Source organism: Calcarisporiella thermophila (assembly GCF_041956535.1).
Source record: "Calcarisporiella thermophila strain CBS 279.70 unplaced genomic scaffold VTP21scaffold_14, whole genome shotgun sequence".
NCBI lineage: Eukaryota > Fungi > Calcarisporiellomycota > Calcarisporiellomycetes > Calcarisporiellales > Calcarisporiellaceae > Calcarisporiella > Calcarisporiella thermophila.
The window spans coordinates 292,907-305,025 of record NW_027192204.1 but is presented as its reverse complement, the minus strand read 5'-3'; the positions used below and the strand labels follow the sequence as shown (position 1 = coordinate 305,025).

At 36.7% G+C, this 12,119-nt stretch overlaps 5 protein-coding genes across 5 annotated transcripts; 2 read left to right on the top strand and 3 right to left on the bottom strand.

Annotated features, from left to right (window-relative positions):
• Positions 1-3,579: 3,579 nt before the first annotated feature.
• Positions 3,580-5,017, bottom strand: VTP21DRAFT_2395 (uncharacterized protein; the record flags this gene model as incomplete). Its single annotated transcript, XM_069392583.1, has 8 exons — positions 3,580-3,744; positions 3,804-3,901; positions 3,981-4,090; positions 4,151-4,256; positions 4,324-4,353; positions 4,421-4,489; positions 4,548-4,602; positions 4,661-5,017. 8 exons carry the CDS (start codon positions 5,015-5,017, stop codon positions 3,580-3,582), a joined length of 990 nt encoding a protein of 329 aa, XP_069250284.1.
• Positions 5,018-5,285: 268 nt separating this feature from the next.
• Positions 5,286-6,357, top strand: VTP21DRAFT_2394 (uncharacterized protein; the record flags this gene model as incomplete). Its single annotated transcript, XM_069392582.1, has 6 exons — positions 5,286-5,406; positions 5,472-5,578; positions 5,636-5,704; positions 5,764-5,845; positions 6,014-6,177; positions 6,259-6,357. The coding sequence occupies 6 exons, from the start codon at positions 5,286-5,288 to the stop codon at positions 6,355-6,357; spliced, it is 642 nt and encodes a 213-aa protein (XP_069250283.1).
• Positions 6,358-6,524: 167 nt separating this feature from the next.
• VTP21DRAFT_2393 (uncharacterized protein) lies at positions 6,525-6,903 on the bottom strand (the record flags this gene model as incomplete). The annotated part of the gene is made up of 3 exons (XM_069392581.1): positions 6,525-6,553; positions 6,618-6,731; positions 6,798-6,903. 3 exons carry the CDS (start codon positions 6,901-6,903, stop codon positions 6,525-6,527), a joined length of 249 nt encoding a protein of 82 aa, XP_069250282.1.
• Positions 6,904-7,039: 136 nt separating this feature from the next.
• VTP21DRAFT_2392 (uncharacterized protein) lies at positions 7,040-9,687 on the top strand (the record flags this gene model as incomplete). The annotated part of the gene is made up of 11 exons (XM_069392580.1): positions 7,040-7,306; positions 7,370-7,500; positions 7,563-7,751; positions 7,811-7,975; positions 8,043-8,260; positions 8,321-8,463; positions 8,528-8,664; positions 8,732-8,807; positions 8,871-9,200; positions 9,273-9,341; positions 9,403-9,687. The coding sequence occupies 11 exons, from the start codon at positions 7,040-7,042 to the stop codon at positions 9,685-9,687; spliced, it is 2,010 nt and encodes a 669-aa protein (XP_069250281.1).
• A 273-nt stretch (positions 9,688-9,960) lies between these two features.
• VTP21DRAFT_2391 (uncharacterized protein) lies at positions 9,961-11,309 on the bottom strand (the record flags this gene model as incomplete). The annotated part of the gene is made up of 7 exons (XM_069392579.1): positions 9,961-10,128; positions 10,190-10,266; positions 10,324-10,406; positions 10,469-10,618; positions 10,682-10,803; positions 10,864-11,047; positions 11,152-11,309. The coding sequence occupies 7 exons, from the start codon at positions 11,307-11,309 to the stop codon at positions 9,961-9,963; spliced, it is 942 nt and encodes a 313-aa protein (XP_069250280.1).
• Between the last annotated feature and the right edge of the window lie 810 nt (positions 11,310-12,119).

Sequence of the window (12,119 nt, the reverse complement as noted above, 5' to 3'; positions counted from 1 at the left end):
AGTCATTTTCTTGATTTCCCATCCCTATTTAAACCCATCTATTTTGTCTTGTTGTCCTCACCAATTCCCTGAATTATAAAGATAAATTCTTTATTTTTATCAAGATCCGGACACCCCTCCACACAAACCTCCTTTCGCCCGTAACAAAAAATTGTCATAACTCGAGTCACATATCAAGCTATCCCAACGATATTCAAGCTCCGACATTAATTAGGAACTAGTTATAAACCAGTATTCATTAGCTTTATTAGTTAACAGGTTATATAGTTATTATATCTTATAGTATAAAAGGAACACTCTAATGAGAACTTCCAACATACACACCTTGTTCTTGAATAAACCTATAGTTTTACCTATGTTCCACGAGTATCCCCTAGTTATATCGCTCTAGTTTATGACAAAATTGTTGGAATCGTATCGAGATATCTGCAGTAGGACAACCAAGCCACGTAATCCCTCAAGCCCTGCTATTTCGGAGCATTATCGGAGCATTATAAAGTAATCGTTGTAATGTAATTCTTTTAGTATATATTGAACAGAACTCCCACTATAGTAAAGGGAGACATTCTAAGTTCCAGATAGTATTCTTGTTTAATAAACCAGTAATTATCTTAACTATCCTCGCATGTACTACGCAGATTCTAACAAAATTGTTACGGGAATATCGGTATTTTGTACAGTCATAACTGCGCCACTACAAGCCAAAAAAAAAACTTCTTTTCTTCTTTAACTTTATGCACAATTAGTTTTTGTTACCTTTATAACCTTTCGGCAAATTACTAGCGCTTTGAAAATTTTATTCAAGTTTGTTCTGTTTTGTTAAACTAGTTGTTTAACCAGTTTGTCTATTCAGTTCGTTTAACCAGTTTGTTTAATCGGTTCGTTCTATTTAGTTTAATTTTGTTATATAAGAAGCGATTCAAGCGTGAGTGAACGGGGAGGCGGATTAGTTTTTTTATATTGAGTAATAGTCTTGAAATTTATTGTCTTATTTTTTTTTTCTTTTTTAAGAAAATCTTTCATTTGTTTTCTTTACGTACCAATATTCACGATAAACCCCAAAACCCACGTAACAGAAATGTTACGAGAAAATCGGTTTTTGATACGAGCAAGACACTTTGACAGTCACAAGGTATTTGAGAGCGTAGTACGAGTGTAGCGTAGTGTGCAAGTGCAATATTCACGGGTATCATGACGAATATAGCGTAATTTCACGACACGTACAACAATGGTTTCGACATTCTTAATATCTTTTCGATTTCGTTATTTTTCTTATTTTTACGTATAATCTTTTTTTTTTGACTTATATAAACCCATACACATTTACTTATTGTCCCTCATCATTCTCCTATTTTAACTATTCCGTATATTTCTCCACGAAATCTCTAATCCCCCGTAACAGAAATGTTATGTGCCGTGATGGATATAATCAATGAGGGATCAAAAAAAAAACGGGATTGAAGCTATCTAAAAAAAAAGACGAAGAAGGGTTCAAGCAAAAATGGGGAAAGAGCTCGCTAATCCGGATCGATGACAGCCAAGAAGCCTTCGATTTCGAGGAAACAAAGAACACCTAATCTGATATTTCCAAGCACGGAACTCTTTAAATTATATCCCATGTTTTTCTAGTACTTAATAAGCTTGTTCGAAAGCACATCTCAGATTTGTAATATATATTAAATAAACCACAGGACGCAAGTTCCCGCGTCCTTAGAGGAAAAAAAAAATATTTATTCCTACATGCCCTGCTACAGGGCATACCACAGATTGAAGGACCATGCACGTTCCCGCTGGGTAAATGTGTGCTAGCTGGCACAAAGATCTAAAACATTCGTACAAAAATTAGGAGGCTCTACAAGACAAGCAAAGAGGAGAATATCATTCCGGAATGGAAAGAGACCTCAAGCGACTCCATCAGATGGGAGATAGCTTGGATGTACTGGAAAAAGCGGTCAAGTGAACCCAATCATTGGGCACTAAGATGGAGACTCTTGAAAAACAGATCGGTGACAGATACCATCACTAGTAAGTGGACAGGAGAACCAAATATTTGCTGGCGGTACACAACCAGCGCAGTGGAAACTATTATTCATGCTTATCTGGAATGCCCGGCCATAAATCAGCTATGGCAAGCAGCAGACAGTTACCTCTGCTGCATTCTTGGAGTGAAAACCCACGAATCAACCAAGGAAGACAGACTATTTGGAACAGACTACAAACACATGGGCTACCAACGGGGAGTAGTGTCAACGGTCCATGATGCAGCAATCTGGATCATTTATCGATCAAGATTATCGATAATAATGGATAACGCCCAACCAAGCGAAATAGCGCTCGCTGAACAGCTAGGTCACGAAATGCAAAAAATCGTGAGACCCAAATGGTGGTCAGCGTCCATAAAGGATAAGAAAGAAGGTTTCCAAGAGCTTTGGTGTAAGGAAAGTTGGATACAAATTCAAAGAGACGAAATATCCTTCAACCAAAATACTTAGCTCCAATACGACCTTGCCGAATACTCTACCACCCGTATTCCAAATTTTTATTTTATTTTATTTTTTTTTTACTTTCCTCTCTCGTATACCTCCTTGCTTGAAAAATAGGATGGTATTCACCCTCTCTACCATTCCTTATATATATTTCTTGTTACTGATGACTACCAAGTCACTTTATTAACAAAAAGATACTTTTTAATAAAGATTCTCCTAACAAAAAAAAATTTTTTTTATTCCAGATAGGTAAGGTATGCACACTCTCTACCATTTCTTATATGTACTTCTTGTTTTCTGATATCTATCAATTTTCTTTATTAAGAATGAAAAAGGACACTTTTTAATAGAGATTCTCCTAACAAAAAAAAAAGTTTTTTTTTTATTCCAGCACAGCCAACGCTGTGGAAACCATTGCATATCCTTACCTGGAATACCCGGCCTTTAATCAGCTATGGCAAACAGTGGACAGTTATGTCTGCAGGATCCTTAGAATTCCTTAGGGCCCACGAGTCAACGAAGAAATGTATTTTTTTGGAGTAAGATTCCAGAAAAAGAATGCTTTTGAAAATTTATTCCAAGCTTGGATCTTTTCAAAATTTATCCTAAGATTTCATGTACTTTAATAAACATGTTTGAAAGCTTCCTTTTCTTGTACAATATATTTTTAAGGAAAAGAATAAATATTTTTTTTTAAATCTCATCGCCACACGTACTAAAATTTCCTGATAAGCAACTGCAACGGTTAGATTAGACTATAAGCTATTTTATCTCAAGTGAAGAAATTTATTGAAAATAGTGTATTAAGGATGATTTTCCATGACTATCTATTAATTTAAAAGTACTTATTATTTTATAATTTTGTTGTAAGGGATTATAATTTTAAATGTAAAGTTAATATAATCATAGTAAAGACGCGCAAATACATGCATCCAAAACGAAGGATATTACCTTGTTTGCGCTGATGATACTATGAAACACTAATTTTACACTTGCAGACTACAAGCTTAATAGGAACCACAATAAATAGCATATCATTGTCTGTTTATTGAGATAAAAAATGCCATAAAGTTGTTCAAATATTCGCAAGATATTATACCCTGGTTCTTCCATCTTCTTTCATTACACTGCCCCAATCGATTCCTTTGCACCCCCTACTCCGTAGATATTCGTTTGTCTTTGCGAAATGACCGCAATCGAGAAACCCACGGTGGGCAGAAAGAGGTGAGGGGTGGACCGATTTCAATACAAGGTGTTTCTGCAGAGGTGTTTAGAGGGTGAAGCAATTGATGGTAAAAGTATAATGGCGATAGCTACCTTAGTATTAATACTTTTCCCTTTTTTCTGCGCATGGGAACCCCAGAGTAAGAACACAACTCCACTTTTTTTGTCATTGAGATATTGGATAACGGCGTCTTTGATATAAGCAAAAAATTTTAGCGAAACTAATTCTTCTCTCTACTAAAGAGCTCTTATTATATGTCAAATCCTCACCTGTAAATGTCTCCCAGCCTTTTCCGCTGTGGCTTGAAGGTTCATGTGCTCGAACAGTGAGTGAAGCATTGAGGAGAAGTACGCCTTGCTTCGCCCAACTTGCCAAATATCTAGAATGTATATCAGAGCTATTTAGTCTAGGTTTTCATTACTTGTCTGTTATACCATACCCGTGCTTCGGAGCTTGAAATTCAGGTATATCCTTTTTTATTGCCTGATAAATGTTGACAAGTGATGGTGGGGGGGTAACACCCATGGGGACCGAGAAACATAATCCTGTTTTTTTTTCAAAATAGATAAAATGACGCTCTAGTTAAAATATCCAAGAATTATTGGGTCCTACCATGGGCCTGTCCATCATTATGATACGGATCTTTACAAGAAGAGTAAACGAAGCACAATTATAGAACACGTATAGGAAATATAGAATTTGAATATACCTTGTCCAATTATAACGACTTTGACTTGAGAAAATGGCGTATAACGTGACCAACTGTATATAAGATGTTCTTATAAACAACAAGAGATAAGTGAAAATTAGCATAGCAAGTCGGAAAAACCAATCACCTGGAGGAAATATTTTTTTGCCGCTTTTTTTCTCAGCAAGTAAGAACTTTTTGAGCTGTGAGTATGAAGAGTTAGGAATCTTCAAAGAAAAACACGTTGAAATATCCAATTACGTCGAGAAAATATTTCTTCCCAAACTCTGGCTTCAATGCGCGCAACCAATCCTTGTCCATGGTTTCAGACTCGAGTTTCAGGAGTTCTTTTGCTTCTGGATCTGTGACGCCCTTGAAAATATCCACTTTAATTGCTTCGGCGCCATTTCGATTTTCAGAATCTGAGGTAGAATTATTCGCCTCTACTGTGGTTGAAGAAGGTTTCGGTTTTGCCCAGGCAGTCATTAGCGACTGCACACTACTTCCTGAGGTTTTTGGCTTTTTTGCGGTCGTCTCAGCTTCCTCAATTTTGCGCTTCTCGCCCCCGATATCCCCAGCGCCTTTACCGGAAGAATTGGCCAGGCTTTGACTGAGCATAAGTGAGAATTTATAACGAGGGCAACGGGCGTAAAAACAAGGCGAGAGAAATTTTGTCCTGATTATTTTGAAAGATGCAGACCTTCTCGACGCGTTCGAAGACTAAAAAAAATAAAACGGAAAATAAAAATGGAAACACGAAAAAAAGATTAAAGCTGCGGCATTGTATATCCATCAGATACATTTCAGAATACAGAAATCTCTCATTTCATTATATTGTAAATCATTAGTATTTTTGATTTCTCCAGTTAATCGATTCAAAAGAAAAATGACGGCCGCAGTGACAATCGGAGAGCTTTTTGAAGAATGGCTCGAATCTATGGAAAATTTACCCGATGAGATTCAGCAAAACATGCTGGAATTGCGTCATATGGATCAAGAGTTTCATGGTGAGATGATCAATTCTAGCTCTTGAGATCTTGTGTATCTAATGTTACTGGTACTATAATTACAGATATCCATGATAGATATAAACAGCTCTGTAAAGACTACTACAAGCAGGTAAAAAAAATCGGGGATGTTGACTCACAACAACAGATTGCCACACAATTAGATCTTGAGGTGAATATCTGAATATTCTTTTTAAAGATTACTTCTACTCATTTTGTGAATTTGCAGAAAGAATATCGAGAAGCAATGCGAAAGCAAGATCAAAAAATAGAGCTAGCAAATAAGGTGTATGATATTGTAAGTATTTCTGATTTTATCAATGTATTTTACCTGTAATTTTAAACTTTTGAAATTAGGTCTCTCGACATATTGAACGTATCGATGAGCAGATAACAAAACATGGCTATAGTCTTGATTATGATCCAAAAGAGGCTAGAGGTATAAAATCATGCTATTTCTTTTTAATTTTCATTCCTCAATATTTTCGCTTACTGAAATAGCGGCCACGCCTGCTACTTCATCTACACGAATTAGTATGCATTCGTTAATTCATTGTGATATTAACCTATTTTTTTTTCGTTCATCTGTATATTTTTCTTTGAATAGATAAACGAGGAGGAAGTCCATCGGTTGTCAACTCACCTCGTAAGAGAGGTGGAGGAGGTGGGGTAGTGTCTATGTCTGAAATGGATATTGATCCAAATGAACCACTCTATTGTTACTGTAATCAAGTGTCATTTGGCGACATGGTTGCTTGTGATAATGATCAAGTAATTGAAATTTCTATTGGATTATACTTTATTCCTCTTCAACTTTGTATAATTAAATTTTTTCTATTTTCTATTCTCTAGTGCGAACGTGAATGGTTTCACTATGGCTGTGTTGGCCTAACAGAGCCGCCCAAGGGCAAGTGGTTCTGTAGTATTGAGTGCAAGCGACAAGCATCTTGAGCAATACTAGTTTTTTGTTGTTTTTGCTGTTTTTCATTTAATACTGTAAATAGTACTATATTTTCAATGAATAAACATTATCTCAATGTAACACTTATTTTGAGGAGCAATAGAAAACAATGTGATTATTCATTAAAAACCATTTATGGATAACAAATCAACATGTCTTATCGAGTATCAGGACTTATATACAACACTATTGAGTTGAGAAATAAAAAATTTAGTCCTATCATTAAAATCTGCAACTATTGATAATTTACCATTATTTCCGCGAATGAAAGAATCCCCGTACTTATTCTTCAGTTGCCCATCAACATATTCTTCGGTTTGTTCAAGCGCAATGTTCATGTATCCATCCAAACAGGATAAAATGCCTATTAAACATCGTATAAACAGTGTAAAGAAATTTAAATATTACTTGGATTTGTAATAAAACTTACCTCGATAGTTAATTCCAGAGTTCAATTTAACAAGGACGGGACGTCCGATGACAAGATTAAGAAAATCTGTTGGCGTCCTTGATTGCTGTTGTCGTTGTTGCTCCATTTCAATTTTTCAGAAATTTTATTTTAAGAGAAAGCAATTTCTAACAAAGCATAATGAAGTGACTTGCAATTATTCCGCAGCTCAACGTGTTAAAATAGGTCTTTTAGACGACTCTATTCTGTACAAATTAAAAACGATGGAAGATGACGTTCAAACTATAGTTCCATCTTCAATTCCCCTCGGATCGGGGGGTAGCGGTGGTAGTAGTAAACCACTCTCTATCAAACTAAATAAAATTCTTTCCTCATCTTTTGACGATGAGCATATCAACTCCGCTCTAGAGGCTCTCGCCGAGATTTGTCCGCAAGATTTGGCGACGCGACAGAATCTACGCGGACAAATCGAACGAAGAGTAACGGAAGTGAACAGAGATTTTTTAGGAATGTTTGAATTGGTCATAAAGGTCCGGATGTTTGCCTTTCTTTTTAGAGTAACCATTCCTAACACTCCTGTATTTTATTTTTAGCAACTATCTTCTTTAGAGGCAGAAGTGACGGAAATGGCGGAATGTTGTTCAGAAATGGAACGTAGACTTAACGAAGCTAGTATAAAAACGTCAAGTATGCTTGAGAAAACAGATAAATTGAAAAAAGAAAGGTTGCTTTTTCTTCGCTTTTACATTTAATTCAGTTAATAACTTACGACGCTTACAATATTAGAAAGTCTTGTGACACGCGCCGCAGGATAATAGATACCTTCCTTTCTCATTTTACCCTTTCAGAAGATGAAATTGCAATACTATCCTCGGGCTCTGTCGTTGATTCTCGTTTTTTCGGTGCTCTGCAACATTTGGAGCAGATCAACAACGATTGTCAGGCTTTGCTTATCACAGAGAACCAGCGGGCTGGGTATGGAATTAAACATATATCCTATATAGCATAAACTTATTTATATATTGGACTTAAAGCATTGAAATTATGGAATCTATGTCAATATACCAAGAAAATGCCTATGATAAACTCTACCGGTGGACACAGCAAGAATGCCGTTCGTTGAATCGGGATTTTCTTGAGGCAAGTGCTGCTCTCCGGAGTGCAATGCAAGCACTTAAACAGCGCCCCGTTTTATTCCAGTACGCCGCCTATATTTTAAAAGTAAATTCGCATTAGACCCTATTGAAAATATTCATACAATTATAGATCATGTCTCGACGAGCTGGTTCAAATTCGTAAAAATGCAATCCTCCGTGCGTTTATTGATGCGCTGACTCGTGGTGGACCAGGAGGAATGCCGCGACCAATTGAATTGCACGCCCATGATCCTCTGCGTTATATCGGCGACATGTTGGCATGGATACACCAGTCTTTGGTAGGGGAACGAGAAGTATTGGAAGGATTGTTTGGAGTTTCTACAAAGAGTAAAATACATTTTCAGGTTATGTATTGAGCACTAAGCTTAACTGGATATTTCCAATCAGAATCCTCAAGAAAATTGCAAGAAACGCTTAGTGAAACTAAGGAAATAACTGATCATGGTTCGCCTGTAACAGTCGCAGATCCTGAGCATCTGATTCCCGAGCTACTTGACAAGATCATGGAGGCATCGTGCCGCCCCCTAAAAGTATATAAAAAGAAAATATAGTTGTATCTGGCACTCTTCTCAAACGCATGTGACTTTTACATAGAACCGGGTCGAGCAAGTCTTACTTTCTGAGTTGGGCGCAATCACCGCCTACCGTATTTCAAAACTTATCCAGTTTTATACCATTACCGTTAGAAACGTTTTTGGAACAGAGGCACAGCTCTCGGAGACATTAGAAGAGTATATATTAATTTTAATAAATGAAGAGCCATAACAATGCTTTCTTATTACTTTTTCTGTACACTAGGATCACACGGGATTCTTTCCGCGTTTTCACCAATACTTTGAACGCACGTGCCACGCATATGCTTCGAAATGTCGAGGTTTTTATTTTTTATTTTTTTAATAATTCATAATTCATAATCTAACTATTAATTTTACTAAAGGCACCCGGACCTAACCTTTCTCCACCCCCGGCTGTTAAGGAAACTATTCTACAACTCAAGGAGATCATGGCCTCCCATAATTCTTCGATGATTGATGCTCAGAGTGATGACGCTGAATTTAGTACCTCGCTTGACAGCATCCTAGATCCACTACTGCAGATGTGCGAGATGGGCTCTGGAAGTCTGTCAAGCTTTGATCATGCTATCTACATTGTGAATTGTTTGCAAAGTGTGCAGTCTGTATTGACTCTATACCCATTTACAAATTCACGGTCGGCATTCATTGAATCGCAAATAGATGGTCACATTGAGCTCTTGGTTAATGAACTGGTAGAGAATCCGTGAATGACAATATATTTATCACCTAAAATATTTGACATGTTTACACTTCCCTTAATATAGCACGCGTCATTATTAAAGCAATCCGGACTCTCACCCATGGTTGAGGCTCTAGATACAAAAAATGCGGACGTATGTTGAATATGTTGAATGTTTCAATAGAATGCTCCGATCTCATTTTTTGCTTTTCTAGACTCCTCTTTCCCAACTTCCCGGTCTAGACTCATCCTCCCTCGCCTCCATCCTCTCCCAGCTCGATGCTTTTCTTTGCACGGCAAGTGTAGACCTTAGCTTCCGCCTTTCGTGTTTGGCTCATGCGCGTCTTGCTCGCAAAACTACTCAACATGCTATTCGCATGTTCCTTGAAACTTACCGACGCATTTGTGAAGCCATAGAAAATCCCTTGAATGAATACGAAATTTCCGGGATCGTTTTGCGCCGAGTTGAAGAGGTCGAAGAATTACTTTCAGTGGACTGACAAAATAAACTTTTCCGTAGAGCAAATAATAAGCATTTAATTTATTAAGTTATGGGGTAATGGACAAGAAATTTATCAAGATGTTTAGAAAAAAAAAGTTCTTCATGGTTGCATGTTGCAAATATCAAGAAATCGTAATATCAAAAATATTAATCAATGAAATCAATGAAACCGGTACTCTTCTCAACCTCCTGCATATCGCCTTATTCTTTGCAATGTGGATTTGAAATACTTTCTTCCTTCATAGGCGCTCATTGAAAAAGAAAATAAAAGCTATGAAGCAGGACGCGACCCAAGCATATATTTTACTGTTTGTATAGTAATTCTGGTAGACTTCTTTGAAAGGTAGAATATTGAAAGTCGGTGCGGAATCCAAATGGAATTTCGAATCTGCTGAGAATGACGCGGAAGGGCAGTAGCTCGGGTAGCCATGATCACATACTAAATAGGTTTGAATAAGATCAATATTGGAAACAAACTGTAAATATGATTCAACTAATACCAGAGGAAAAACCAAGGCAAATATGCCAGCATTCACAAGCTGCGAAAAAAAGAAAGAAACTAAAGTGGGTGGGAAGCCTGAATAACAATATTATTATCATAGATGTTGAATTGAAATAGAAGTAACGATTTTACCGAAACCTGCCATATAGGCCCAGTGCTCTTCAAAATAATCCATACATTGATCAATGTTCCAGCCCTGGTTTACCCATCGGAACCTAGATAATTTTAGAATAAATTCCGTTGATAACTTTAAAATCATTAAAGATGGGGAGCATACTCGAAGCTGTAAAAAGCGCAAAACCAGCAAAATAGTAAAAATGACACTAATGGACCCACAATAGGTGCGGAAAATATTATCGTGGCGAAAGAGAGATAAAATATGTAGATGAGGCCACGATATATGTTTGTGGCGACGTTTTTTGTCATTCTATCACACGTAGCAAACATTATTAACAAGATGTATTCTCTTCAAAATATTAAATATTTCTACCTGTCTTGTTGAGTTATAGGTGCCTTACCGGTGATCATACGATACGCACGGTTGGATATCTGTTGGTACCATATCGAATTTACCATTAAACTCGTCAGATATAGAGGATAGAGCCAAAACACCTAAAATCAAATAATTAGAAAAATTATGTACTAAATAAATAAAACAGAGTAAAAGATTACATGGTAGACAATAGTCATTCCATTCCGTATGGACTCTGGGAGAGTACCATCTTGACGTTTCATAAAATTCGCCAATATGTCTGTGGCTGGATCTAATAGCGCGTTGAAAAGCACCATACTTCCAAGGAAAAGTATACCGTTGAGGACAACGCATTTAAAAAATGCAGTCTGAATGGTTTTTGAGCTAAAAATATAAGAGAGAAAAAAGTTTATAATTTAAAATAAAAGTAAGTAAGAGAGTAGCCTAGTTTATGATATAATTTATGGATGACTCCATGGGAAACTTACCCATAAACTACTAATAGGCTTGCTGGGAATGCAAACGCATCTTTAAGGCCAGCCCCAAAATGGGAGATTGAAAGGCGCAAGGTATCGCCAAGTGATAGTCGTTGAATCGATCCAGATGATCGTGGACGGAGCTTCTCGTTGGAATTTGGAGATACCATTTGTTCTATTTCATCTCACTGCTCCTAAAGATGAAAAGTGTGGCAATATAAAATCACAAGGGCAGTCACAAAGTTAAAAATTATAGATCGAATTGGGTAATTAAATGTTAACAGGAAAAAGGTATAGGCAGGAATATAAAGAAAAAAAATGATTAAACAAAAATGTAAACAATATGATTGTTATCTAAAACGACATAATAGAGTAACCAAAATGTGTTAAGATTCGTGCATGGATATCTACGTGTAAGGAAGTGCAACCAATGACTAATTAGCTAAAGTGTATAGAATGTATGTAATATGGTAGAGCGGATGTGTGATGGAGTGAATTTTTCATTTCATTCTTCTACTGAATGTTTAATGGAGTTAAAAGCCGCCTGCTGCTTAAGTAAGTGAATGCCACGAGTTCAGATTCAATTATTTTATATATACTGATTACAGTATCTAGGTAAATAGCAGGTTTCTTTATTGACTAGCTCGATCACGGAATAGTGTTACACATCGTCAATCTCAATCTTTCCTCTTACTCTTCCCATTTTTTCCTTCCTTTTTTTTTCCGTTCATCATCACACTTTCTTTTTCTTTTTCCCCAAAGATTCCTCGGGGACAATCTCTTTATATTTTCTCCCTCCCCCTACCGTTTTACTCGGAGAAGTACTTAGAGCTAAGAGCTTCAGTAAGTGATACAAAATTACCGAACTTTTCAAAAATCTTGCAATAAGTAATCCCTTTTGCAACAGCCTTCTTCGACTTGAATTGATACGCGTCTTCTCAACTACTTAGATTGAGTCCCCAACCTTAAGAACCAGGTAA